Consider the following 25852-nt stretch of genomic DNA (forward strand, 5'->3'; position numbering starts at 1 on the left):
ACATTCCTACGATAGCAAATAAAATCGAACTACTGATTTATTTATACTGTGGCGTGCTCGCCCGTCTCCATAGGTCACCGGAGTTCATGTCGCGCCGGCTCCTGCGGAACGCGGGCGCGAGCCGTCTCAGCGCCTAAAATGCCTAAACTTTCAAAATCATGGGCTCTTAATAGAGCGTCGTTTATTGCATCTGTAGCTTTATTATGATCGAACAATTCCCTCGATTTAATCCGCCATTATTAATCCTACATTTATGTTATTTTTTATGAAAGTAGCCTATTTTTTAGTCATTTCACTTTTTTTCAATGAGGATCGGAAGGCTGTAAGAATAGCTGCTGGAGTTTTATCTCTATCTATCATCTAAGATACATTTTTTTCTGCTTTCTAACTTAAGTCGGTACCATATAAATTACAATTATAATTTATAATAATTTAGTAAATCTGTTTTTATCGATATCACAATCATAATATAATTTTATCGATTGGTAAAGTAAAATTATTATTTGATTCGTGTAATAACAGGTATCTAACTAAAAAAAACAATAATATTGACTTGGTATTTAGTAATAAAATCATATTTTCACCAGATCAACAACAAAACTGACTCATACAAAATCAAAAACATCCTGGTTCAATAATAAATCAGCAATATCTATACAATTAGCACTTTCGTAAATACATTTTATTGCGCAGATTAATTATAAGCTCTGTCTATCCTTAAACGATATACTTATTATAATTAAAGATAAAACAACATTTGTGCATTCAAATTATTATTTGAATGCACAAATGTTGTTTTAAATAAATAATAATTTATCTACAATCCATATTCTACATTATATTTTTATTATTCTACCGAATTGTTAAAATTGGGCCAAATGGAACGTTAGAACTTCTTTTCAGTTAAATACATAGTTCCAGCTTAACTTTTAAACTCATCATAATCACTGGTAAAATCTCGCTTCGCGCTAAATCCAAAATGGCGTCTTTTAGAATATTAGTTTTTAGACTTATTTTTACAACAAAACGAAACAACATGTGTTAATAATTTAGAAGATGATTAGCACTTTAAGCGGTCTTAGCACATTAGTACAGCCTAAATTATCAGAAAAAATACAACAACAAAAAATACAGATTTGACCTTTGACACCAGTTCTTAAGGTGTTTAGGTCCTCGAAACGTTTATGGGCAACACAATAACAGACTACATTCAATTACAAAGCATTAATAAAAATGTAAAAATATGTGAAAAAAATATTTTAGAGATCAAAGTTGAGGTGATCAGTTCAGCTCAAAAAAGTAGTAAAAATATACCTTTTGAGAGCATCAAAGCTAAATACTCTGCTATTATAAACTAACGATAAACAATTACGTACTAAGTAAATATACCTAACACCTAGTTTAAAAAACAATAAAAATATATACCACAATCCCTTACATACTTCTACCTAGTACAAAAATAAAAAAATACCACAAAAAATCACCTACTTATTAAACATAATAGTTACCTAGCACAAAAAATAGAAAAAAATACAAAAAAAAGTTCACTCACTTAGTAAATGTAGCGTACATAACATCCACGGGTATCCTGTACGGTAGCGTCAGCAGCGAGACACACCTCATACCGCGGTTTTGCATCACCCAGTTGATAATACCGTTGTTCGCGGAATCTATCGCGTTTTGGAATATCGTCATTACTGTGTCCGGGAGATCGTCTACTAGCGCATCCTAAAAACGGTTTATTTATTAGGCTATGTGTAGAAATTATTATAAAAAAGAAATAAAAAAAAAGTCAGTTTAAAAACAATCCACATCATCGAAAAAATCATTTGAACACAGAAGAAGGAAGACATTTTTTTATATTTGAATTATTTCTCAAACTCATTCAATAAAAAAGCCGTTACTATAAACTTGCGCGTAGGCTTTCATAATATTTTGAAATAATTTTCTGCGTTTCTTTTACATTTTCATTGCGTGATTGAAAAGGAAAACAAAACATTATTTTACGAAAGCGAACTAAACGTGACGTAATTTGATTTCTATTTTAAAAAAATGCTTATTGATTTAGTAGGAGTCATTATTAGAGAGCGTTTCGCTCTTCCACTTCCACCTTCTGCTTCATGCTTTTATTTTATTTGAATAAAGAAAAATAATCTGAATTCTTCATTCATAATTCAAACCTCGTAATGTTTGTAAATAAAAATTTCATATATATAAATGAAGGATATAGAGATTTTTTATTTTTAAATCGCCTACATAATGATCATAAATAATATTGCAAATAATAAGGTATAAATAATTTTTAATGGCTCAGCATAATCTATCAACTTTCACTAAACCAGTCTGGACCGGATTGACTTTCTCGTTGAACCGTTTAAAAATAAATTTTCAAACATAAGACAAAATTACAAAAAAATATAAAAAATATATTATACTCACTTCTCTATGGGTTTTGCATTCTTCACATTCGGGGTTATATTCAAAAGTACTATCGTCTAGAACATCTTGTAACTGGTATGTTGATTGTACTGCGAGACACCTGTTCAAATTATTGACATTGTAAATAGAGAAAACTATTATTTGCTTATATTTTTTGGGGAATTTCTGTTATGAACTGCTATACCTAGGCAGAGAGAATCCTATTTTTTCAATTGGCTTGACTACATAGTTAATATGTGTTTGTCCGTCGCGTCGATATGTCTTATTAGTTATTACATACACGTTAATTGTAGTTTTCATATTAGTTATAAAGATTGCTTTGGCAAAATAATTTAAAAAAATAATGAACAAAACTCGTAAGATATTAAGGTTCGGCAATCTTTTCTCTTTCAAAATTGGGGTCAGCTGCCGCGTAATACGGTAATTGGCTGTGTTTACCAAGAATAAAAAAACCTATTTACAGTTTTTATTCGCTATCGCTGAATACATACCTCGTACACGATATCATGTTATTTCTATGTAGAAATCGTAGAGCATCATCGAAACCTTGCTTGCACATATTACTTAAAACTTCTGGTTTTGGCGGGAACAGAATCCGCGCGAATCTATTCATATTCTGCTTTGACAGTTCTATACTTGTGTTTGCTAAATTTACCTAAAAATTAATTATCATTACTTATAGTTATTAATTTAATCAATAATCAGCGATACAAAATAGAGATTTAATTTTGTTTAAATTTGTTTCTAAAATTCGAAATTCGATTTTTATTTTTTTATTTTTTTCTCAGTACAGCCCTATGTATGTCTATAGCTATAAAACACTAAACTTTTTTTCACACAAAAAAAGTAAAACTAACACTCCCATTCACGGTTACACTTACGTGAAATAATTGCGAGCTAGTATCCCTCGGGCAAATATCGCTTTCGCCGCAGAACGGGCTGACGGTGATCGTGTTCTCGTCGAGAACCGGGAGGTTATCACTGAACCCACCGTCCATGTAACGTATGCCATGGAAACGAGGCGGCAGCATGCCAGAGAATACTGGCACGAAACATGTCGCTAGCAAGGCCTGGAAGGAATTTTGGGATAAGCCTCCTATTTGTTTGGTAAATAGACATTTGTTTTAATTATAATTTTTAAGTTTTTTTTTTAAATAAACAATTTCTTCATTCATACTTTATAACTTTAGCGCATTAAAGGTAAGTAAAAGATCTATGTTTGATTTAAGACAAAAAATATGTAATCTTGTAAATCCACACTGCATCATTAATTTTTGTCCACCTCTTGTAACATTTATTGAAGCGACATTTTAGTTTTTACAAGTATACATAAAGATGTCTAATATTCACCTGCAAGAGGTCTTCCCTCGTCGCGAACTCTGACACGATGACATTCTTGCCATCATACACCCTCGTAAGGGAAATGTGTAGTTTGCCACTGACGATCTTGTGGGCGTCCAGCGGCAAATACTTTTGCATACTATTGAGTAGTACATTTTGAATGTTAAATGAGGGACTGAAGGGGCCTAAAGACCCAGCCCGCGCTTCACTCACTATTCTTAAGACATCACTTGTGATTTCACCTATTAAAAAATTGCTGTGGTGATTAAAAAATACGAAATAAACAACAAAAATTCAATGCCAAGGCTGAAAAGTCAAAATAGGTATAACCCATTGAGCCCCAAGCGGCCTGATCGGTCCTAGACACAATAGATTTTCTATTATGTCTGTGGTTCTAGGGCCTGAGTTATTAATTGTAAAATATAAATGGACAAATGAATTTATTTCATTTCAGCATAAGAATTAAAAACATCTTTGAGTTTAATGACAAAGTATACTACACTATATTATGTTTCCAAACTGCTGGTAAACAATCTCTTTATGTATTTTGATGATTCAAAAGTGCATAAACAAAGTCAAACAATGAATATTCTATTCACAATTCTATCTACAACTAGGTAATAATGAATCACTTAAATTTTTGTACACATATTACAATTTACCAAATAAAGTTGTACCAAATAACTGCATTAAATTTGATACGTGTTTATTTTATGTGTTCCCTAGTATTTGGAAGATAATATATCTTAGAAACATAAATATTTAATGTTGGTATCATGTAGAAACGATTGTAGCATTATAAAAAATGTAATTAAAAATCTTGCTTTACAAATTAAAAATAAGGATAATTCAATCATTTACCTGCTGTGTAATTTATACGTATGCTATTCTATTTCAGAACTAAATCTGCTATGTAATGACTACATTGTAATCATTGTTTCTTTTGATTTCATAGGTATTATCTGTATTTTGTTTTCACACAGTTGATAACCTTAATAGTGCTAATTGTGTTATTTATTTAATCAGAAAATAAATATCTTGAATATTGTTAATAAATAACTGTATAAACTTTTTCTAATAACAGTACATTAAGCAATTTTTTAAAGAAAATAAATAAATATTTAGAAAGTGTTACTATTACACAGACCTGAATACAGAATGCTACTCTGAGTACCTATGTGATAAAAGTTTAAAACTATTTGTTTTCTTCTCTGATTCAAAATATTTTTTTATTTACTACAAACTTACCTATTGGTAGGTCACAAAGCAAGCAACAGGCAGATATAGCGCCGAAGGAGGCGCCAGATATATTGCCTAAAAGCAAATGTGGAGCATATTTTTTAAGACACACTGCAACACCAACATGATAAATACCAAGAAAACCACAACCAGCAAACGATAAGTTCATTATTATTTACACATACAAGTTTAACTTCACACAAGTTTAACACAACACAATAAAATATTCAATAAAAACACTAGAACACTCGTAGTTGTGATATCATTATAGAATAAGTTAGAGTTGTCGCAAATAAACTATAACAGCAGTATACAGTATCGTTTGTAATACAACACCACACGACCGTCTCACTTAATAATCGTATCGTTATTAAAAATAGGACTAGTTTCAAGGCAGTAATTTATTATTGTGATTTGTGATGATGATTAGAAGTCGATGAGGGCTGTCATAAATTGAAAACTTCAATTTGAAGTTGAGTTGTTTAATGTCAAATAGGTGGTTGGCTCAAGGTTGGCTCGACACTAGTCCCGTCTGGAGATTGCAATATGAACATTAACTTGTAACAAGAAAATATGACCTTGAATGACGTTAGTTATGTTTTTTGTCTCTTTCTGTGGGTGACCACGCAGGTTTGTAAATTCAGGATTTTTCGAAATAGAAAAAACTAAAAATCATGGTCTATAAATAATAACGACATATATTTTTAACAGTATTTATATTATAATTACTGGTCAACTTACAAAAATTATCATCTTTATAGGTACATACAATTTTAATTGGTAGAGAATGATAGTTTTAAATAACGCTTGATAACTTTTACGGCTACAAAGCTTGAATATTAACCGATATACATCATTAACATCCTTTGTAATCCTTTGTAAATAGAGGAAAGTTGTGTTTTACATCAGATGCTGTTTACCAAATTGTAAGTTACTCAGATCTTCTTTTTAAACGCGTTGTTTCGACGGCTTGAAGTTGTCAAGCCAAAAACATCAAAGAAAAACTGTTTATAACAGCCTTGCAAAAATTACAGCTACCTTTACAAAGTTTATATTTCAAAAGGTTTTTTTTTTCTGGGTCGTAATCCTCAATAGTTTTACCCTTGCTATGCACATATATTTCCTTTTACTTCATTTTTTGGAAAGCTGAAATACGAAAAACAAAAAAAATATTAGGTTAAAAAGAATAAATTTCAATGTAAAAAAGAACAATCTTAAAACCACATGTGAGTGCAATACCGATGTCGTGTGTTGTTTCATTACTAGTATAAAAATCTTTAAAATGGTGTTCTAAATATTCATCAAAATATTGTTTTAGCAATATATTCTCGTCGCTATCCGTAAGCCATTACACAGACGCATTGCGAAAAAGTTGCGAAAACATTGCTGTTTACTAACGTTCCGCAGATATTTCGCTACACAGTAGTTTCGCAGAGATTCGCTGCCGCACGCGGCACGCGAATGCTTCGGTGTACTAACGGCGTAAACCGTCATCATGGTTATCTTACTTGTTAAATTTGTTTTTTGAAAACTTGTTGAAAAATGATGAAAGTATTAGGAAAAGAATTTATTTAACAAGATTGCTTACTAAAATGATGATAAATTTGACGATTTTTGCCATTAAAATAATTCTAAACAGGTAAATGCATGATAAATGTATTGAGGAATATTGTAAATAACGTAAATATACACTTGCCTGTGAAATTATAGGCCAGAATTTGGTTTCCAAACACTTCTGCTATTTTGCACAATACAATATTATATTCTTTATTTTCGGAAAATATTTATTAAATACGCAACAACATTAACTTAAATATTCGAAGCGACGAAATTTTTTTGACACATAAGCCATATTGACAAACCGAGATTTGCTATAATTTTATTATGGTGGCTACCCATTATCGGGGAGTGTAACTTTTTAATGATTTGCTCAGATACTTAATTTATTTAGCATAAATAATAATTGTCTCGTCTAAAAATGCTTCTGAATGATGTTGTTGGCAATTAATCAACGAACTCATGTACAAAATCTAACCTTTTGCACAGAATATTACAAAATACATAGTAGCCTTGGGAAAACTTCGTATTAACAGTGGCAATACCAAGTTTGGTGTGAAAGGGATAAAAAACATGAGTTAGGATCAAAGAACTTCTCGTCGTCAATCCTAGACGATATCTCCAGTGTATAGATATAAGCTTCTTGAGTCCCGTAAATAACGTTGCCAGTAATATTTAATTCAAATGTCCCCATATTTTGCGAATTTATATACAAAACTTACCTATCTTTTCCACCATTTTTAATATCTACAAAAAACTACGAGACCGTTTTACGTTTTACATCACAACCATAAAGTAAAGAACTTTGTGTAATCTATAAAAATAGATTTCATGTATTCTTTTTTATCTGGCACCTGCCACCTGATTTTACCAATCTGTTAGAGCGTTTTCACATTATCCGATCCGATATCGGATATCGGAAGCCGATAGCCGATATCCGATATCGGACACAATTTGCCCTTTCACATTATCCGATAATATCGTCCCGATAACATGAGTGTTGCCAGAAACTGGAAAAGTAGATATATTGGGAATTAAAATAAACAGTGGATGCATTTGTGTTACAAAAAATAAACTTTATTTTAAATGAAATAAATAGTAATAAATAAACTGATGTTTTTCAAACCGGTTTAATCTGCTGACTGCGGAGTATGGATTTGTACCCTCTGCAGAGTCAGAATCTAGTTTCAATATTCAACTTCATTGTGAGGCTTGTTTTTTTATATGCTGTTTTTCTTTTTTTATTATTAGAACATGTTGTGTGGTCGTAGTGAATTTTAGAACTTTTTTATATTAAATCATGTATGACTGTTATGTTCTTATACAAATAAAATAAAAAAAAAATTCAACTCAGTATTAAAGCGACGAAACTAGCAAATACAAATTCAAATTACATTTACAAATGTAGGTGCTGTTATTACAATTTTATAGTGCTAATATGTACATTCTACCTAATATCTGGGGGTGCAAATATTTAAACAGAAATAAATTAAACTAAACTAATTCACAGTCACAGATTCCGCAATGTACATAGTACCACAGACTAATAATAATATAGCCATGACAACCAAAATAGTAAACAAGCTCAAAAGTCGCCGCGCGTTCTTGACAAAATACGTGACACGACTGGCTCGGGTACGCCGATTTCGGCGTACTTTTAGTTGCCGCATTTTTCGAGTACGCCGGCGGTATCTAGTCGTAGCGCGCGCGCGGAGACCAATCCTTAGTCTAAGGGTTGCCGCATTCTAATTCTGAAATTTTAGAGAAAACTAAACAAAATTGCCGTATTGTAAATTTTCTTTTCAATAAAAAGGGTTTGATTTAAAAAAAATCAACTGATAGATCGTAGTTGTACATACAGTAAAAATAACTACAATAAAGAAACCGACTTCAAAAACAGCTGGAAAAGTAAAATATAAAAAAGATTTGATATTATTAATTACTTAATATTATTTAGATGTGCTATTTATTATACAGGTTTGATATAGGCGCTAAAACAAAGCACTAAATCTGTGACTCAATGACAACAATACAATAAACAGCTTACAGCACAACAGTAGTCCGAGTAGGAGGAGGAGCGAGGCAGAATGAGTAAATAAAGATAAAAGATACTAATATTTCGAAGATACGGTTGAATTTAAGAACACAATATATTTTTGTTTACTTCAGTTCAGCCAATTGCCGTATATTATAGGACGATATTAAAATAGCTCCCGTATAAATCGTATTTTTAATGCCTTTAAATACTTAAATGAATGTTTTCTTAATAAAAAGGTTTAAAGTAAATGAAAGGATTTTTTTTTTACATTTAGCGCCTAGAAATGACTGAAAATACACAAACTAGTGCTTTTTTTGCTGTTGGTATACTACCTTTTCGAAAATTGAGCTGGTAACACTGAACATTATCGTCCGATAGTTCACGGGAATATCGGTGTTGGCTCCGATATCCGATATCGGACCGGACAATGTGAAAGACAGGTACGTAAATCATACATTTTACTTAGCCTCCGATATCGGATATCGGCTATCGGCGTCCGATATCCGATATCGGACCGGACAATGTGAAAACGCTCTTAGACTTTTAGTTGTCAAATCAAATCCTCAAAATATTGATGTTATCAGTTATGTAGGTATCATAGAGGAAGGATGTATAACTGAGAGTAGGTATTGAATATTGAAAAATATTAATTGTCCGTAAAGGCTGGTTCACACTTTGATTAGTGCGAGTGCAGTAATCAAAGTGTGAACCAGCCAATGGCTGGTTCACACTTTGATTAGTGTGAGTGCAGGTGATTAGTGCGAGTGCAGGTGTGTAGTGCGAGTAGTGTCCAATTCAACTGCGAGTGCAGGTGATTAGTGGGAGTGCAGGTCAATGGTGCAATTCGCGACGCTACACACTACGCTAAACACTAAACACTAAACACTCGTGTCCAGACGTGTTTAGGCAGGCACACTGCGAGTGAGGGGGAAGGGAGGGCGCGCGGGACGTGGCTACTCGCAGTCCACTCGCAAAAAAATAGAACACGCTTCTATTCACTTTACTACACAGCCTACTAAACACTTGCACTAAACAGTCGCTGTCCACACGTAGTTACTAAACACTTGCACTAATCACCTGCACTCGCACTAATCAAAGTGTGAACCAGCCTATAAGATATATGTATAGTTTCCGTGTTTAATTACCTTCAACACAAATATATAAGAATGACACGCCACGCAAGAAATTGCACAGCAGGAGCGGTTTATACTTACCACGAAAAGAAGAAAGATGCTGCAGCATCAGGGTATGGCACTCAAAGTGAAAGAGTTGGTAAGGACTCGGTCAAAAGCTTCGATTGTTGTAGTCTTACCTTACAACCTTGTAGAAATCCCGTCGTAACTAAAGACGGATTTTTATTTGACAAAGAAGCTATTCTTGAATACTTATTAACTAAGAAGAACGAATATACACGTAAGTTAAAACAGTATGAGAAACAATTAAAGAAAGAGGACGAAGAGAAAAAAGAACTCGCAGAGGCGGAGAAAGAGGCAAATCTAATCAAATTCATGAACAGGGAGAAAAATATAACAAATAGTAGATCAAAATCGGAAGGCCAGTCATCGAGTTCTATCTCAAATCTTGCTAATGGTAAGAATAAGCAGCTGCCAAGTTTCTGGGTGCCCTCTCAATTGCCTGATGCAAAAATCTCAAAGTTAAAAAAGCCAGATCCCACTGTATATTGTCCATTAAGTGAAAAGCCTTTAAAAATGAAGGATCTTATTGAAGTTAAGTGGACATTAGTAAACGACCCAGATGATAAGAAGTCTCTTATTGCAAAGGAGAACAGATACATGTGTCCAGTTACACATGACATATTGAGTAATGCAGTACCATGTGCTGTAATCAGGTGAGTTTGTGTACTTGAATTTGAACTGACTAATCATTTATATTCTTTGAACTTAAATTGGTATTATTAAAAGATTTAAAGCAAACACATAGCATCAACAGAAGCATTACTTATGTAATGTGAAATAATGTTCTTAATTTAATAGTTTGAAAACCCATGATAACATTGTATTGGTAATACACTAACTACCTATTTATATAAAACATATTTAGTAAGTAATAATTTTTCACTAAAACATTATTCTATAAAATTAAAATGACTTTCAGCACAACAGGACATGTGGTCACAATGGAATGTGTTGAAAAAATAATAAAGAAAGACTGGCTACATCCTTTGACAGGGGACAAATTGAAAGAAAAAGACATCATTCCTTTACAGAGGGGAGGCACAGGATATGCACTTACAAATCAGAGTCTGGAAGCTAAAAATGAAAGGCCAGTGCTACAGGCTTAGTTAAAAATAGCTATAATGCTTAATTGTTACCTTTGTAAACCTTTTTTTAGAGCTTTAATGTTGTTACGGTAACATATGCTAACATTTTTTTAATTTACTGTATTATGATTAAAAATTAAGTTATATTGTTTGAAATAAAAAAAAAGAATACTTTATAATGTATAATAATTTCTTAGAAAAATAAACATAAATCAAATCATATAAACCTCATTATTTACTATTTAATAATACTATTAATTGCTAAAAGAAAATAGATCTAGTTGAAAATCAACAGAGTGATTTCTTATTGTAGTATCAGGGTATGATAACTCAGTAGTTCCCAACGAATCTAAAAAGTTCAACACCGATCCTTGATTTGATAACGAATGATCACTTATAGGCAGCTCACTTATACTTATTTCATTTTCTACAGTTTTTGGTATATCCTTCACGTGAATTAATGAAGGTTCTATTGAGGCATTCGATTTCAAATAATCTGTATTTTCATTAATTAAACTATCAGACTTCATAAAGCTTCCAGTGTCATGTTCCGCATCCGTATACTTTACAGTCCATTCTTTTGACGTGTCAAAATTCAAATCTGGCGTATTATTACAACTTGCCTCGGATTGCACTGGGTTATCAATAAATAAATCACTCTGTATATTTGTACTCTCATTTGATTCAGTGCTGATCGTCTCTGTAAATTCATTCTCTTGACTAATTAAAGGTTGTATCTCTTGTATATCAAACTTTGGCATTTTCTCAGGATTTATTTGAAACTTTCTAAAAACTGTTGAAGTCGGTTTGATTGGTGATGATCTGATATCAAAATGTGTGCTGTGAAATTGTATGTGTGGTGGTTTACTAGTTGAAGTTTCTAAATATTTTGTTTCGTTGTTTTTTTGATTACTTATATCATTTTCCTCTGTAACAGTCTTATCCAATGAGCTAATATCAGTCTTGTGGTTATTGCTAAAGAACGCGGCAATATCGTCGTCACCTAGTTCTAGAGGCACTTCCGATTCTATGAGTTTAATTTTCTTTGCCGTGTTTTGTTCAGGTTTCTTGCGTTCCATTCTTTTGCTGACAGTTGGCCATTTTTCAGCTGAGTTAATCCTTGCGCAGTCATCAGTTTCGGCCACTTTTATTGTTTCTTCATTGTTGTCATTACTCCAAGGTTGTGATGATTTACTTGGTGGAGCCGGGTTGTGTAAGCAATGACCGTCTTTGTCTTTAACACAGCTAAGTGCATCAATGTTTAAATTGTACTTCCCAGGACTTACACCAAATAATCTGTAAAGACAAATAGGTAATGTTAAATGTTATTATTTTTTTAAATATTGACTTATGTTTGAATTGGTTACATTATTATTAAGGAAATGCAATGCAACACATTTATAGGAGAATAACAAGCATCACTTTACTACTTTGTTAACTTTAGTTTAATAAAATCAGAACAGTAAAACATACCTCCCCACATCTTCACTAATTGTACTAAGTTTTCCTTCTCCATCGCTTTTTAATAAACACGGTATTAATGATTTTATCTTCGTTATAACTTGTTCCAACTGTTGTAAGAAAATATTGGCTCTATCTTCCTCCGAACCAGTCTTTATAATAGCTAGAAGACAGTGGAAGAGATTCGAGTGTATTCGAGCCGGTATGTGCGTGGGGTGGTGTTCGTAATGTCGTTGTAAACGGTACAGACTGCTGAATTCCTGAGGAAATAATATAATGTGGTAAAATAAAGAACAAAGACCATGAAAAAAGGGCAGCAAAATTATTGAAGATTGATTCATGTCTGTGTAAAGTTAACTGCATGTGGTAGGTGTAATATTGGTTACACAAATCAATACTAATATTATAAAGTTGAAGAGTTTGTTTGTTTGAATGCGCTAATCTCAAGAACTACTGGTTCTATTTGAAAAATTCTTTCAGTGTTAGATAGCCCATTTATCGAGGAAGGTTATAGGCTATTCATCATCACGCTAAGACCAACAGGAGAGGAGGCACGCGGGTGAAACCGCGGAACGCAGCTAGTTATATCATAATTGACCATAACTTTTAAGAAATTTCCCTACTTGTGTTTTGAGTTAACTTCAAAACTACTGAACTGATTTTGATCCTGTGTAATTTGTTCAATTTTAAAATGATTGTTTTAATTCAATAATTCACATTTGTATGACCATTTAAAAGTGGGTGCATAGTATCTAAATACCTAGTGATAACATAAGAATATCATATTTTTATCATTTTTTTTACTAGTATATGCAAGTTAACATGAGAACTTACTGATGAGCATTGAAAACAATTTGCTATAGTGCCACTCTTTTTCTTTGGCTTTTGGTGTATTTCCTCTGGTAAGATATTTTTGGGCAATTTGACTTTTCTGCCACTCCTTGTAACTTTGGTCTGAAAATTAAATTAAATATTAGAAATAAGATGTTAAATATCATGTTAACTGTAATTATGGCAAATATAAAACATTTACGGAGATGTGTGAAATACATAATGTGAAGTTATTTGATACTTTTAGAAATGAAGAAAGAATTTTCTTCAAAAATTTTTCAAACAACTTGTTTTCTTTACTTAGGTTTTTTAATTACCTCTACAGGAATCGGTTCATTAACTACTTCAGGTACCAGTTTTGCTTCTTTCTTTTCCTGTTTCTTCACAGTTTCCTTTTTTACCTCCGGTTTCTTTTGTTTTATTACCACTTTATTCTTGCCAACAACTGTAAGATCTTTTGGTGATACCACCCTAAAAAATATAGAAAACATATTTTAACATAGCGAAAGTCACTACATAGTATGAAGCAAAGTCGCTTCTCGCATCTGTCTGTATATGTGAATGCTTAGATCTTTAAAACTACATTACGGATTTTAATACAGTTCCTTTAATAGATAGTGATTCAAGAGGAAGATTTTAAGATATACTTTATTAAGTTTTATGACAAGGAGCAAAGCCACGGGTAGAAGAGATACAAATCTGTAACAATATTCAAAGATATTGTAGTTTATTTTCAAATAAAGAGAGTGATTACTATATTATTCTTTCTGTAAATTAGCTGAGTATATTGAAGGCAATAATGGCAATAAAGAAATTTCATGATTCATATTTTATATTCATATCACTAGTTATAGCAATACTTACTTATAAATAAACCTGGTATTTGTTACAGGATCATAGGTTGGTTCTTTAGGAGTATTTTTAGGATTACTAAATATTTTCAGGGCATGATTTACTATCTTCATTTGATCATCGCTCAGTTCATTGAGACTGAAAAAAATTAATTAAAATAAATTGAAATTTGAATTTTCCTGTATAATGTGCTTCCATATGGCATGCAAAACATGGATTATGTTGACAAATCTAAAAAATAAATGCAAAAATTACCTATGGTATGTCTCTCCTAGTTTTAATAATTGCACTGATGTAGTTTTACTGTTGCTTATGGTGGTACTAAAAAGAAAAGATTGTTTTAATTCTGTTTTACTTAAATAAAATAAAACATTGTATATAAACAAAAAAAACATACTCCTCCTTTGGTTTTTTCTTTGGCACTATTTTTCCAGTTCTTTGTTTTGGTATACTTGGTAGGTCTTTTAATTTAACAATTTTACTGCATACATCAAGTTTAGGGACAGTGTTTTTGACAGTAGGAGTGCTAGACGTGTTCGTGTTAGCTACATATACAGGTTTCAGCACAACATTGTTGACAGGTGCTATGTATTGTTTACTAGCTTCGATCTGTATTCCCGTTTTTGGTAACAAAAAATTTGCTATTTTCAGATTGTTTCCAATAACGTTTATATCAGTTTTATTAACGATTCCTTCAGGTTTCGTAAACGAAACAGTATCTGTCCCCTGCAGGAGGTTATTTTCCAGTTTACCGCTATTTTCGTAAAACGTTTTTAATGTATTACTAATGGGTTTTGGTTGATTCGCAGTAACAACTATCGATCCAGCCTGAAAATAAATATAAAATTGCATCATAATATGTAAGCATGGTACTATTTTAAAAGATAATCTCAATATATTTTAATGTACCTGGTTTACACCAGGATCTTCAATAAAATAAACTGGCGTATATTGACTTGAATTCACAATTATATTCTCAATAGGCGAATTCATTTTATGTAAATAGCTAAATCTTTTAAAATAAATAGTTCATTTACATATTTTTTATTGTTAAAATCATTGAAGATTAGTTATAAAAAATTGTGTAAATCACTAATATCAACAGTGTTTATAAATTATGTGGCCACAGATTATGCATGATGCAGGAATGCTATGACATTATAAGATACGTTCAGAAACAATTTTACTTGTAGGCGTTGATAAACATTAATGAATAATTCTCGGTTAGCATATTTATTATAATTTTCTTATACGTTTAAAACATTATGTTGAAATAAAATATGGATTAATTGTAAATTAAGAATGTTTAGGTATTCAATAAAAATCACTATATAGTTACATTGACATTGTTATAACAATAATTTCTGAACGGAATGAGTTTATATTGGTTTTGGTTGGTATGGCCATGTGAGTATTTTCATTTTGCTCTGTTGTTAAGATAATTTCAAGGAAGTAGTGCAATTAAATATATAAATCAAATTTATTAATTATGTTTTTATAAATGATGTAACATACATATACACCAGCTGTTAATAATTATTTTATTATTGTATAATAAATCGGTATGTTAAAAATGAACGTACGTGACACATGAACGTACATACATGAAATCTGTATTTAAAATACATATTTAAAAAGTTAAATTATTTATTTTCATATTCCTACGGGAATAATGTATGTTCAGTTTGTATTTTAATTCAAATCATTTTTAATTCAATTAATAGAATAGCTTCCTAATTTTCTACAAAATTTTTGTATATAGCAATCTCGGCCTAAAAAGTGCCAGAGACAACATAACCTATTCTTTCTCAATAGCCAAGCTCTGTCAAGCTAAGGTGAATTTTATTAAAAAATTAAAATATTCGATAAATCTATGAAATTAATGTTATTTTGAGTGTTCACATTGTTTTTCTAATAAAATATTTGTACTGTGCATATTTATCAGATAGTTTTTGTGTATATTTGTCGTGGCGTAAATATCGCAAGAGGCCACGTGCGATAGCTCGATCAACAAGGGTTTGTTCTGGTTACAGGCATCAAAATGACGAACTCCAAAGGTTATCGTCGTGGTACCAGAGATTTGTTCGCCCGCAAGTTCCGCACACATGGAACCATCCCACTTTCCACGTATATGAAAGTATACAAAGTCGGCGACATCGTTGACATCAGGGTAAGGGATGCAAATGATGATGATAAAACATTGATGTGTATAAAATCTAGTTATAAATACGGTGTAGTTAATTTACTTTTATAAATATCTGCTAATTTTCTTATTTCTTATAAACATTTTTTCGATTATTCGATTATATTACAAATAGTAGTCATACGATATTACTTGATAATTTCTATATAGGCCGATTTAAAATTTTCAATCCGATTGTAAATTTCAGCTGATTCTTATTAACATTGTTTATTTCAGGGTAATGGTGCAGTACAAAAAGGTATGCCACACAAAGTATACCACGGAAAGACCGGCCGTGTATACAATGTAACAGCCCACGCCCTCGGAGTTATTGTTAACAAGAGGGTGCGCGGCAGAATCATCCCCAAGAGAATCAACATCAGAATTGAACACGTCAAGCACTCAAAGTGCCGTGAGGACTTCCTCAAGCGTGTCAAGGAAAACGAAAGGCTATTGAAAGATGCTAAGGCGGCGGGCAAGACAGTCAACCTCAAAAGGCAGCCCAAACCCCCCAGGGCTTCTCACATTGTGAACGGAAGCGAAAAGCCAGTCTTACTTGCTCCCATCCCCTACGAGTTTGTAGCCTAAAAATAAATATTTTTTAAGCATACAAGATTTTTATTTGGAGTTCCTCTTAAATCACTCTTATATACACAATTACATATAAATATAGATATTATTAACTATAATACCTGATTTGTATGTTATGAAATTTCTTATCAGGTCAGGTATGTTTATTTTTTTTAATAAAGCAGGCTGGTGTAAATATCTGTTATAAAATTTGACACTAAACATAATCACCTTGCAATCATGGGAATTGAAATGAGGATTATATCTGCTGATCAGTTAGTAAATTACCAAACAATTTAGATAATTTCAATTTCATACATAATTATAACCTAACACTTATTTAAAAATTTAATTGGGAATCACTACATAGTATAAAACAAAGTTGCTTTTTCTGTCCCTTTGTATGCTTAAATCTTTAAAACTACGCAACGGATTTTGATGCAGTTTTTTTAATAGATAACAAGAGTGAGTCAAGAGGAAGGTTTTAGTACCTATATAATTTATTAGGTTTTAGGCAAAGCGGGCGAAGTCGCGGGTGGTAAGCTAGTAATACATAATTAGGGCATAGGCCAATGACCATTGACCAGTGCAAGTCCGAAAACAACAAGTGATAACTGCGTTAAAAACAACCGACTTCAAACTTGCACTTGCAAAATTTACAAATACCTACAGACAAAAATGCTCATAAAATAAAAACTAATAAAATTTTTATGGGACCAATTCGACACCATCCCGCATCGAACAAAAAAGAATCACGTAAATCGGTTCAGAAACCTCGGAGTAATCGGTGTACATACATAAAAAAAAAAAGAAATATACCGGCCGAATTGATAACCTCCTCCTTTTTTTTGAAGTCGGTTAAAAAAAGATTTAAATCCATAACACAATCAGAATATGTAACACTAGCTTCCGCCCGCGACTCCGTCCGCGCGGATGTCGGTCTTCGCGTGGATGGTTTATTTCTCCATTTTGAGTAACTCTGACAATGACATCTTATAAAATATATCTATTGGACCCAAATACGGCTAGGCCAAGGCTAGGCCTATAATAATACGCAACGTGTGTTCGCGGTTCTATAGAACAACGTCTATGGATAACTGAAAAATTAAGATTATTTTTTTTCTACGTATTTTTCCAGGATAAAAAGTATCCTATTTTACGCCCAGAATAATAAGGTATAATTATACTAAGTTTCATCGAAATCGAACCGGTAGTTTTCACGTGATGTCTTCACATACAGACAGACAGACAGACAGACAGACAAAAATTTTTTTAATCACATATTTGGGTTTGGTATCGATCCAGTAACACCCCCTGCTATTTATTTTTTCAATATTTTCAATGTACAGAATTGACCCTTCTACAGATTTATTATATGTATAGATTCTCTCAATAGATGGCGCCGAGTGTCTAGTTTATATACACATAAAATACATACCAACATTTTATTTAGAGGATTTATGCAAAATAAAAAAAAAACATATTTCATTCATGTTACTAAACTAAAGCCGCGCGGTTAAACCCGCAAGCGAGCCGTGGGCAAAAGAAAGTACTTCTATAGCATAAATACTAAATAGGTACATAAAGAAAGTACTTCTATTTGTTTTTCTTATACATTATCTATGTAGCACTGGCCAAGAATTATCAAAATCAATTCAATGGTTTTCGCGTGAAGGAGTAATAGAAATTTGTTAGACATTTTATGATTAACTAGCTTTCCGCCCGCGGCTTCACATAGTTCCCGTTTCCGTGGGATTTCCGGGATAAAACATATCCTATGTGTTAATCCAAGTTACCCTCTATATGTCATCGTAATCGGTTCAGTAGTTTATGCGTGAAAACCATACATACATACAAAACTTTCCTCTTTATAATATTAGTATAGATAAAAGATGTCATTCATCATCATACTTGAGGCAAGAAATAGGGTAATGAAAATAATACAACACACTAAAATCACTTCTTTTTATTTTTAAATGAATTATATTTACAAATGGATGAAATCTAAATAAAGACAAATAAACAATAAATATGCCGCTCCAACGTTAACAAACTGGGCATATCAACATGATTGAGTGCCTATGTTAAATAATTTATACTATATTTAGTGAAAACTTAACAACTAGCATCTCTAGACTGATAAAATAAAATATATCCAGTTTCTGATGATTTCTGTATATCCGATGTTAGGCCGTAGAAGTCTTCAATCGCGGACGCGTCGATTTTCTGAAAATAATATTATGAATTCATTAACTAATTATTAATTAATTTTAATTAATCCGGCCAATTCAATAGTGCAATAAATAATAATTTAAAACTGCAGCCAAACTCCATGCTGATGCAAGAGGTTGGGAACAAGTCCAATATCAATTTAACATCCCATATCTGGCTTTCACATATTTTAATCACTCATATCTACTCATATCTAATCCCATCCTTTCCTTCATCCCATAGTCCACCGCCACCAGGTCATCGACCCACTCACTCACACTCACTAATTACCCGACCAACTCACACTCCCCCCGCATACTCACATCGACCATATCGTCATCGAACAGCAGCCAGAAGCCGTGGCTCTTCACAATGCTGATGTAGTGTCCCCGGTTGGGCCCCGACCCGCAGTGCACCACCACCGCTACGAGATCGTACAGACGGTCGGGGTTCACTGCGTCGTCCGACTGAAAAATAAATATTATTATTCAATACCTACTAGCTGTTCCTCGCGGTTTCACCCGCGTTACTCCGTTCCTGTTGGTCTTAGGGTTCATACGCACTATGCGGGTAGCCGCATTACGGCTATTACGGCTACCCGCATAGTGCGTATGAACCCTTAGCGTGTATATAAACTCAAACATTTATTTATTCAATTAAACTTCTTCTAGAAGCACTTTTGAAACGTCATTATATATTTTTAACATTAACCATATATTATATAGCCTATAGCTTTCCCCGATTAATGGGCTATCTAACACTGAAATAATTTTTCAAATCGGATCAGTAGTTCCTGAGATTAGCACGTTCAAACAAACAAACTCGTCAGCTTTCTAATATTAGATAGTATAGATAAATATAACTCGGATAAATTAACTTTTGGAGTTAGAATGTAATTGGGGTCGCAAGATATGAATGTAAATATAATTCTTTTAAAAAATGGTAGTACTACCTTATTTGGTTAACAGCGATATTTCTCCACGAGGAATTATTTTTTGCAATTCTGTAATGCCTCCTCCACACTACTCGCGAAGTTGAACGAGGTTAGACGAATAGAATAATGTAGAGAGGCACTTCGGCTTACTTCGTCCAACTTTACCTCGCCTCGGCCGACTTCCGTTTGTTGTCGGTTTTTGCGCCCGAGTCAAAGGGCACGAAGTTACCTGAAGTTCGTTCTGAATATGAACGTATGCGTTCCTCGCGAAGTTGAACGAGTGTGTAGTGTCACCGCGGACTTCAGTCAACTTCGGCCGAGTACTTCGCCGAGGAACTTCGCGAGTAGTGTGGAGGAGGCATACCACATTGAATCTATAGGACGCACTGGCGGTATAAAGTTCGCAGGAAAGGAAAATAAATCAGCTGTGATTTGGTGTAAACTGATCGCGAAGCGTTGCGATTAATTTCGTGTAGCATAAAGTATGGTTAGTGCGCACCGCGGAGTAAAAAGCTCGCGGTGAAATTTTGCTATTAAAGCAGACAAGCTCATATATTCAATTACATTACAGAATGCGAAAAATATCTTCGTAGTATCGGTGTGCGGACAAGACATATTATATTGACAAGACAAGATTTATTTAACATTACATATTAGAAACATAGTGTTAAATAAATCTTGACATAAAATATTTTTTAAGCTCTATTATGTATGAGTCATAAAAGCATACAAATAAATTCAGTACATTGGATGTATTATTCTACAATTGACTATTAGTATTATTTTACTGATAACATTTATCTATAACTTACATGATTATTACACTCAATATACATACATACAGACAGCAAAAAAACTCACCGTATTAAAAAGCCTCAACTCCAGCGGAAAAACGACCCTATGGGACACTTTAATATGCCTATTGTACTGTTCCATATATTTGAACCGTTTCAAGTGCAAAGCCAGTATTAGCGGTAGTTTCTTCACTCGCATACGTTTCTGCGCCTCTTGGTAGCTGCTACAGTTGTCGCATTTGAATTTGTTGTCGTTACACAGCGTTTCTGTGTCGCTGAAACACTTGAGGCAGTGCGTAATACTGGTGTTCTGATCTACGTCCACCTGGGGAGGAAGTTTATTATTATTATTAATAAATGAAAAGACTATATTAAAATACAATAACATAAATATATGTTTATGATAGATACATATCTGACGATTAGAACTGTCGAACATTTTCATAGCATTAATAATTCTTATCGACCGCCTCCTTGGTACAGTGGTTGACGCGCAAGCGTAGTACCGAGGGGTCCTGGGTTCGATTCCCGGTGGAGACGAAGAAAAAAAAAAGTCTCGGTCTGGCAGGGCACAGAAGGATCATCTACTTGTCCCTAAAGAAAATCGATCAGTGAAACAGATGTATAAATTATAATGCATCTGCCCCTTACCCCACTAGGGGACATGGGACTTCACTATAAAATAATTATTATCTAAAATAAAAATAATGATGTAGGATTCGAATTTTAAGCACATAAAACACAAAATCGAAACATTAGAAGAAAATTTGATTAATGAGGTTCCCACCTCAGCAATCGAATTTTCGTGAGGTCTCGAATGACCTAACACCCAAAGACGCTCGAATCCCGCTTCATAGAATTTTTACTATTCTAATAAAAATGCAAATTTTTAACTCAATCTAAGTCTTTAGAAATGAAAGATTATAGAACCTATGAAATGTTCATAGCCATATTTCAGTTGTACTTAACAATAGACGATAAAGAGAAATCAAAATCAAAATAGACCATAGTCACTAATAGGTAATGTGTGATTCATAGACGAATTGCTTTGTGACCCAAATCATAGTATGCGCTACTAAGATAATTATGGGCAAAAGTAGGCACTTTATATTACTAAATGACCCACTGAATCCTTTGTCTTCGTGGTCTACATAAAAGTCAAGTGTCTTACGCATACAAATTGATATTGATCGTATGATAGCAACAGTTATCTTAAAATTTTACGAAAATGTACGTCAATCATCAGTTTTCCTATCGCGTAAATTGATATATTATTACTTATAGATTTTGAAATCATGCACTGTTCTTTTTCATCTAAAACTTCTTCGGAATGGATATAAAAGGGCTTATCACAATAAAATTATCAACGATTATGTCATTAATCCATTGAGCCCCGAGCGGCCCGATCGGTCCACGACACAATCAGATTTTCTATTGTGTCGGTGATTCCGGGGGCTGAGTTATTATTAATCGCGGAGCATTCGAAAGTCTTAACTTACATTAAAGCAATTTTGATGAATTAATTTAGATAGTAGTGCTAGTTATTTATATCAATTAAAAAAGTAATTTTTCTCCCTTTTTTTAGAACCTAGTAATTATAAGATTTTCTTCTTCCACATTGTCCTATATCTATCATAAGATTTAAGTTTAACATTGATATAATTTTTTTCAGTATTTTTAATGTAAAAATTACATTGTACTATTCATTGTTACTTAAAAAATATTTCACAAGTTCTAAAACATTTGCATTGTTACCTAAAACTTACCTGTAAATCAAAGAAGTGTTCATCCTTACTGCTGACGGTTTCGCAGTTGAGACACCTGGTCTCGCTAGTGAGGGTACCCTGGAATATCTCGTGCACCCACGTGGGCTCAGCGCTCTGCGGCACCGAGCCATTGCACGTCACGCTCTCGCCGGAGCCGGACGTCTTTTGCAGTTTTAACGTGCTCTGATTGCGTTCCGCTAGAATTGTGTTTTCATAAATTCTCGTGTGATATGTTTGTAACCAAACTCTACTGACACTTTGCAACCGACTTTTTATGAAAAATTTAACACATATTTTAATATGTACGTCTGAGAAAACGTCGGAAAGTAAATAATTCGCAAGGTAATTATAGTGGGCGGAAAGCTAATTTTAATATAAAAGTTACCAAAATAGCAGAAATACAAATTTATTGGAAAGATACATATCCTCTGGGTCATTTGTGACCCAGTTTATAGGTCATTGTAAGTGAAAATGTGTTATAAAGTATTATTTTACTAAACCACAATGGTCATATTCTAGTTCAAGGGTAAAGGAATGTACAGTTTTTGTAATGAAACTTTATACTTTATTGATGATGATTTTTTTTATATAATCACAGAAGAATTGGTAAAAAGATGGAATTTTGGACTGTACACTTCAAATTAAACCAGCATTTGGGATATTAACCCTTTTCTTTATTAAACAACATTCCTAATAAGTCACAATAAACTTATATGTATTTACTTGTATCAGTTGATATGTTACGATTTCAATCAAAATGTCATTTCGTCAATATAACTGTATGGCTTTACACTCACATCGCTATAAAGAAAAGCAAATGTAATACAGCTAAATCCCATTTCATGTCTCGCTAGACAAAGAAGCCATTTTATGTTATCACAGCAATTATTATTTGAATGCAATCCAATTAGATATCTTTGAATCTAATCTTGTGTGGGTTGTTATTGGTAGATTTCTTGAATTAACATTCATCTATATTCTATATATATAAAAATGAAACCCGTTTCGCGTTGTCATGGCATCACGCCTGAACGGGTGGACCGATTTCGATAATTCTTCTGTTATTATATTCCTTGAAGTACGAGGATGGTTCTTATGTAGAGAAAACGTAAATATATACCATGGGCGAAGCCGGGGCGGACCGCTAGATATTTTATAGATATAAAGCTTCTTGTAATTTTCACTTTTTTATTAATTTAAAATTTTATAAGCAATAATGAATAGTCATTTAATGTTACATTTTATTATGAAATAACATAACAACCTTCTTTAAGGTAAACTTTTCCACTGTAACAATTCACACGTAAGTGTTAATAAAATATCAGTATACTAGTTACTTACCTAAAATAATTTCATTTATATGATTAATGAGGAAGTTGAGGAACTCATGGGCATCCTGTTGCATATAATTATCAAACTCTTCTGCAAAGAAAGCACATAATTTGATATACAAACAACAAAATTAGACTTAAAAGGCTAAAAATTATTAGTCCTAATCACTACATAGTATAAAACAAAGTCGCTTTCTCTGTCCCTCTGTCCCTATGTATGCTTAAATCTTTAAAACTACACAACGGATTTTGATGCGGTTTTTTTTAATAGATAGAGTGATTCAAGAGGAAGGTTTAAGTATATAATTTATTAGGTTTTAGACAAAGCGGGCGAAGCCGCGGGCGGTAAGCTTAGTTACGAATAAATTGCATAATGTTTCATATTTTTTCTCTATTTATTTGAATCTTGTGATTTTAGACTCAAAACAATTTAAAAGAGGAAGATACAAAATTGTTATTAAACTAATAAAGATCCTTCTTGAAAGCAACTTAAGTATTCAACCTTTACAAATTTGACATATTCAGGCAATTTTTTAATATACAAGCTGTGCCCTGCGGTTTTACCCGCAGTACTCCGCTCCTGTTAGTCTAAGCGTGATGATATACATATAGCCTTCCTCGATAAATGGGCTATCTAACACAAAAAGAATTTTTAAAATCGGATCAGTACCTAGTTCATGAGATTATCGCGTTCAAACAAACACACTCTTCAGCTTTATAATATTAAGTATACTTAGATATTATATTAAAAAAAATATATATATTCCACTTACCTTTCTCTTTTCTTAATCTAGCTATAAATTTCTTGGGCGCAATGGAACCAACTTTTTTCTTCTGTGTTGCAATACTATAAAACAAATCCGCCAGACATGTTAGCAACGTCTCCTTGGTCCTCTTGTTTTTAGCTTTGTATTCTAGAACCTTCTCTCTGAATGGACGGCAGAAGTATAAAGCTTGAAGCACTGAATTACTATAGCAAGTGTTGCCAAACTGAAAAGAGGTTATGAGAGTTGAATATATGCTGATATTGTTCTGATAAGATGTCTAGAGATTCTTTTAGACAGTTCTCAAGAACTTTAAATTTAATTAAATATATGATGTAAAGATTAATTATTAATGCATTAATACTTATATATCGAACCAACACTAGATATGTAAGGTAATAGGCCGCCTTTATTGCAATCAAGATAGCTGTAGAAGAACCTATTTACCAAAATGTTTTATTTTTTTTTCAAGTTTCTAAAGTCAATCCAATACTAGTAATGATCATAAATTACTTACATTAACTAAACCAAAATAATGTTCGTTCGGCGGAAACTGCTCTGATCCTATATCTCTCTCCAATTGCGATATGTTTGCGCCCTGCAGATCATTTATTAGGTTATAACTCAGGTTTTCCAATTGGAATATCACATTTATATTTATAACTATATTCAGAAAACATTGTGCAGATATCCTTACGTGATAATTAATAACGCTTATGGAATAAATAAACATCGGACGATGTTTAAAAATATAAATTACTCACGCTATTTGTAATGGAACAGCATATAATTCTTATATAAATTTCTTACATTTTCATTACACAAACCGGTTGAAATAATTGTAAATTGAAATTATAAAACAGCATTCACTGAAACCAAAAACGAAGAAACCTACCATTCTCTGTTGGAAGTTAAGGCCGAGATCCTGACATATTGACATTTGCAATCCTGTTTTAGCTACACTTATGAGGAACACATGCAATGCTAGCCAAATTTAATTTATTAAAACAGCGTTGCTCCTCTCTAAACCATAATTATGCACCGCATATAATATTACGCGTATGCAAAATAAGCACAACAGTCATGTTCTTGACATTCAATCAAATCAATCAGATGACAGCATTCTATTTTTTTTTCGAAAATGTTTTTAGACTGGATAACGTAATTTTTGGTACCCAATAATAAGGTTTTGTAGTTGCTTTTGTAAATATTTTTTTAATAGGTTAAAAAAATTTCGTTGGGAATTTTCACAGGGAATTTT

General features: G+C 32.7%; 5 protein-coding genes across 5 annotated transcripts in view; 2 read left to right on the forward strand and 3 right to left on the reverse strand.

Moving 5' to 3' along the window:
- Nucleotides 1–5445, reverse strand: part of LOC123691630 — a 40875-nt gene extending 35430 nt beyond the window's left edge. The window contains exons 1-6 of the mRNA XM_045636117.1: nt 5029–5445; nt 3790–4022; nt 3321–3509; nt 2931–3094; nt 2440–2539; nt 1553–1728 (exon numbers count right to left, since the gene is read on the reverse strand). Coding sequence (XP_045492073.1) covers nt 1553–1728; nt 2440–2539; nt 2931–3094; nt 3321–3509; nt 3790–4022; nt 5029–5188 — 1022 coding nt within the window. The 5' untranslated portion in view covers nt 5189–5445. The remainder of the gene's footprint in view (nt 1–1552; nt 1729–2439; nt 2540–2930; nt 3095–3320; nt 3510–3789; nt 4023–5028) is intronic.
- Nucleotides 5446–9160: 3715 nt separating this feature from the next.
- On the forward strand, nt 9161–11039 carry LOC123691624 (nitric oxide synthase-interacting protein homolog). Its single transcript, XM_045636111.1, has 4 exons — nt 9161–9206; nt 9241–9271; nt 9727–10463; nt 10730–11039. Exons 3-4 carry the CDS (start codon nt 9781–9783, stop codon nt 10914–10916), a joined length of 870 nt encoding a protein of 289 aa, XP_045492067.1. The 5' UTR covers nt 9161–9206; nt 9241–9271; nt 9727–9780; the 3' UTR covers nt 10917–11039.
- A 25-nt stretch (nt 11040–11064) lies between these two features.
- LOC123691616 lies at nt 11065–15126 on the reverse strand. Its single transcript, XM_045636101.1, has 8 exons — nt 14949–15126; nt 14437–14867; nt 14295–14360; nt 14052–14177; nt 13505–13658; nt 13191–13310; nt 12369–12616; nt 11065–12191 (listed from the first exon to the last, which is right to left on the reverse strand). Exons 1-8 carry the CDS (start codon nt 15030–15032, stop codon nt 11150–11152), a joined length of 2271 nt encoding a protein of 756 aa, XP_045492057.1. The 5' UTR covers nt 15033–15126; the 3' UTR covers nt 11065–11149.
- A 674-nt stretch (nt 15127–15800) lies between these two features.
- On the forward strand, nt 15801–16829 carry LOC123691689 (60S ribosomal protein L21). The gene is made up of 3 exons (XM_045636211.1): nt 15801–15874; nt 16073–16209; nt 16459–16829. Exons 2-3 carry the CDS (start codon nt 16081–16083, stop codon nt 16807–16809), a joined length of 480 nt encoding a protein of 159 aa, XP_045492167.1. The 5' UTR covers nt 15801–15874; nt 16073–16080; the 3' UTR covers nt 16810–16829.
- Nucleotides 16830–18742: 1913 nt separating this feature from the next.
- LOC123691983 (ubiquitin carboxyl-terminal hydrolase 46) lies at nt 18743–25695 on the reverse strand. Its single transcript, XM_045636583.1, has 8 exons — nt 25487–25695; nt 25109–25189; nt 24601–24817; nt 23838–23918; nt 22497–22693; nt 20798–21055; nt 19326–19469; nt 18743–19017 (listed from the first exon to the last, which is right to left on the reverse strand). The coding sequence occupies exons 1-8, from the start codon at nt 25529–25531 to the stop codon at nt 18907–18909; spliced, it is 1134 nt and encodes a 377-aa protein (XP_045492539.1). The 5' UTR covers nt 25532–25695; the 3' UTR covers nt 18743–18906.
- Between the last annotated feature and the right edge of the window lie 157 nt (nt 25696–25852).

This window comes from Colias croceus, chromosome 5 (genome assembly GCF_905220415.1).
Source record: "Colias croceus chromosome 5, ilColCroc2.1".
NCBI classification, from domain to species: Eukaryota; Metazoa; Arthropoda; class Insecta; order Lepidoptera; family Pieridae; genus Colias; species Colias croceus.

Bases quoted from the DNA above. Each gene is read 5' to 3' on its own strand.
- LOC123691624 (XM_045636111.1), top strand. From the start codon at position 9,781: ATGACACGCCACGCAAGAAATTGCACAGCAGGAGCGGTTTATACTTAC. The intron at 10,464-10,729 runs GTGAGTTTGTGT...AATGACTTTCAG, and splicing joins GTACCATGTGCTGTAATCAG to CACAACAGGACATGTGGTCA.
- LOC123691616 (XM_045636101.1), bottom strand. From the start codon at position 15,032: ATGAATTCGCCTATTGAGAATATAATTGTGAATTCAAGTCAATATACG. The intron at 14,361-14,436 runs GTATGTTTTTTT...TTTTCTTTTTAG, and splicing joins AAGAAAAAACCAAAGGAGGA to TACCACCATAAGCAACAGTA. The intron at 13,311-13,504 runs GTAATTAAAAAA...TTTAATTTTCAG, and splicing joins ATGAACCGATTCCTGTAGAG to ACCAAAGTTACAAGGAGTGG.
- LOC123691689 (XM_045636211.1), top strand. From the start codon at position 16,081: ATGACGAACTCCAAAGGTTATCGTCGTGGTACCAGAGATTTGTTCGCC. The intron at 16,210-16,458 runs GTAAGGGATGCA...TGTTTATTTCAG, and splicing joins GCGACATCGTTGACATCAGG to GGTAATGGTGCAGTACAAAA.
- LOC123691983 (XM_045636583.1), bottom strand. From the start codon at position 25,531: ATGTCAATATGTCAGGATCTCGGCCTTAACTTCCAACAGAGAATG. The intron at 25,190-25,486 runs GTAGGTTTCTTC...AATGATCTGCAG, and splicing joins TTAACTTCCAACAGAGAATG to GGCGCAAACATATCGCAATT. The intron at 24,818-25,108 runs GTAAGTAATTTA...ACCTCTTTTCAG, and splicing joins ATTATTTTGGTTTAGTTAAT to TTTGGCAACACTTGCTATAG.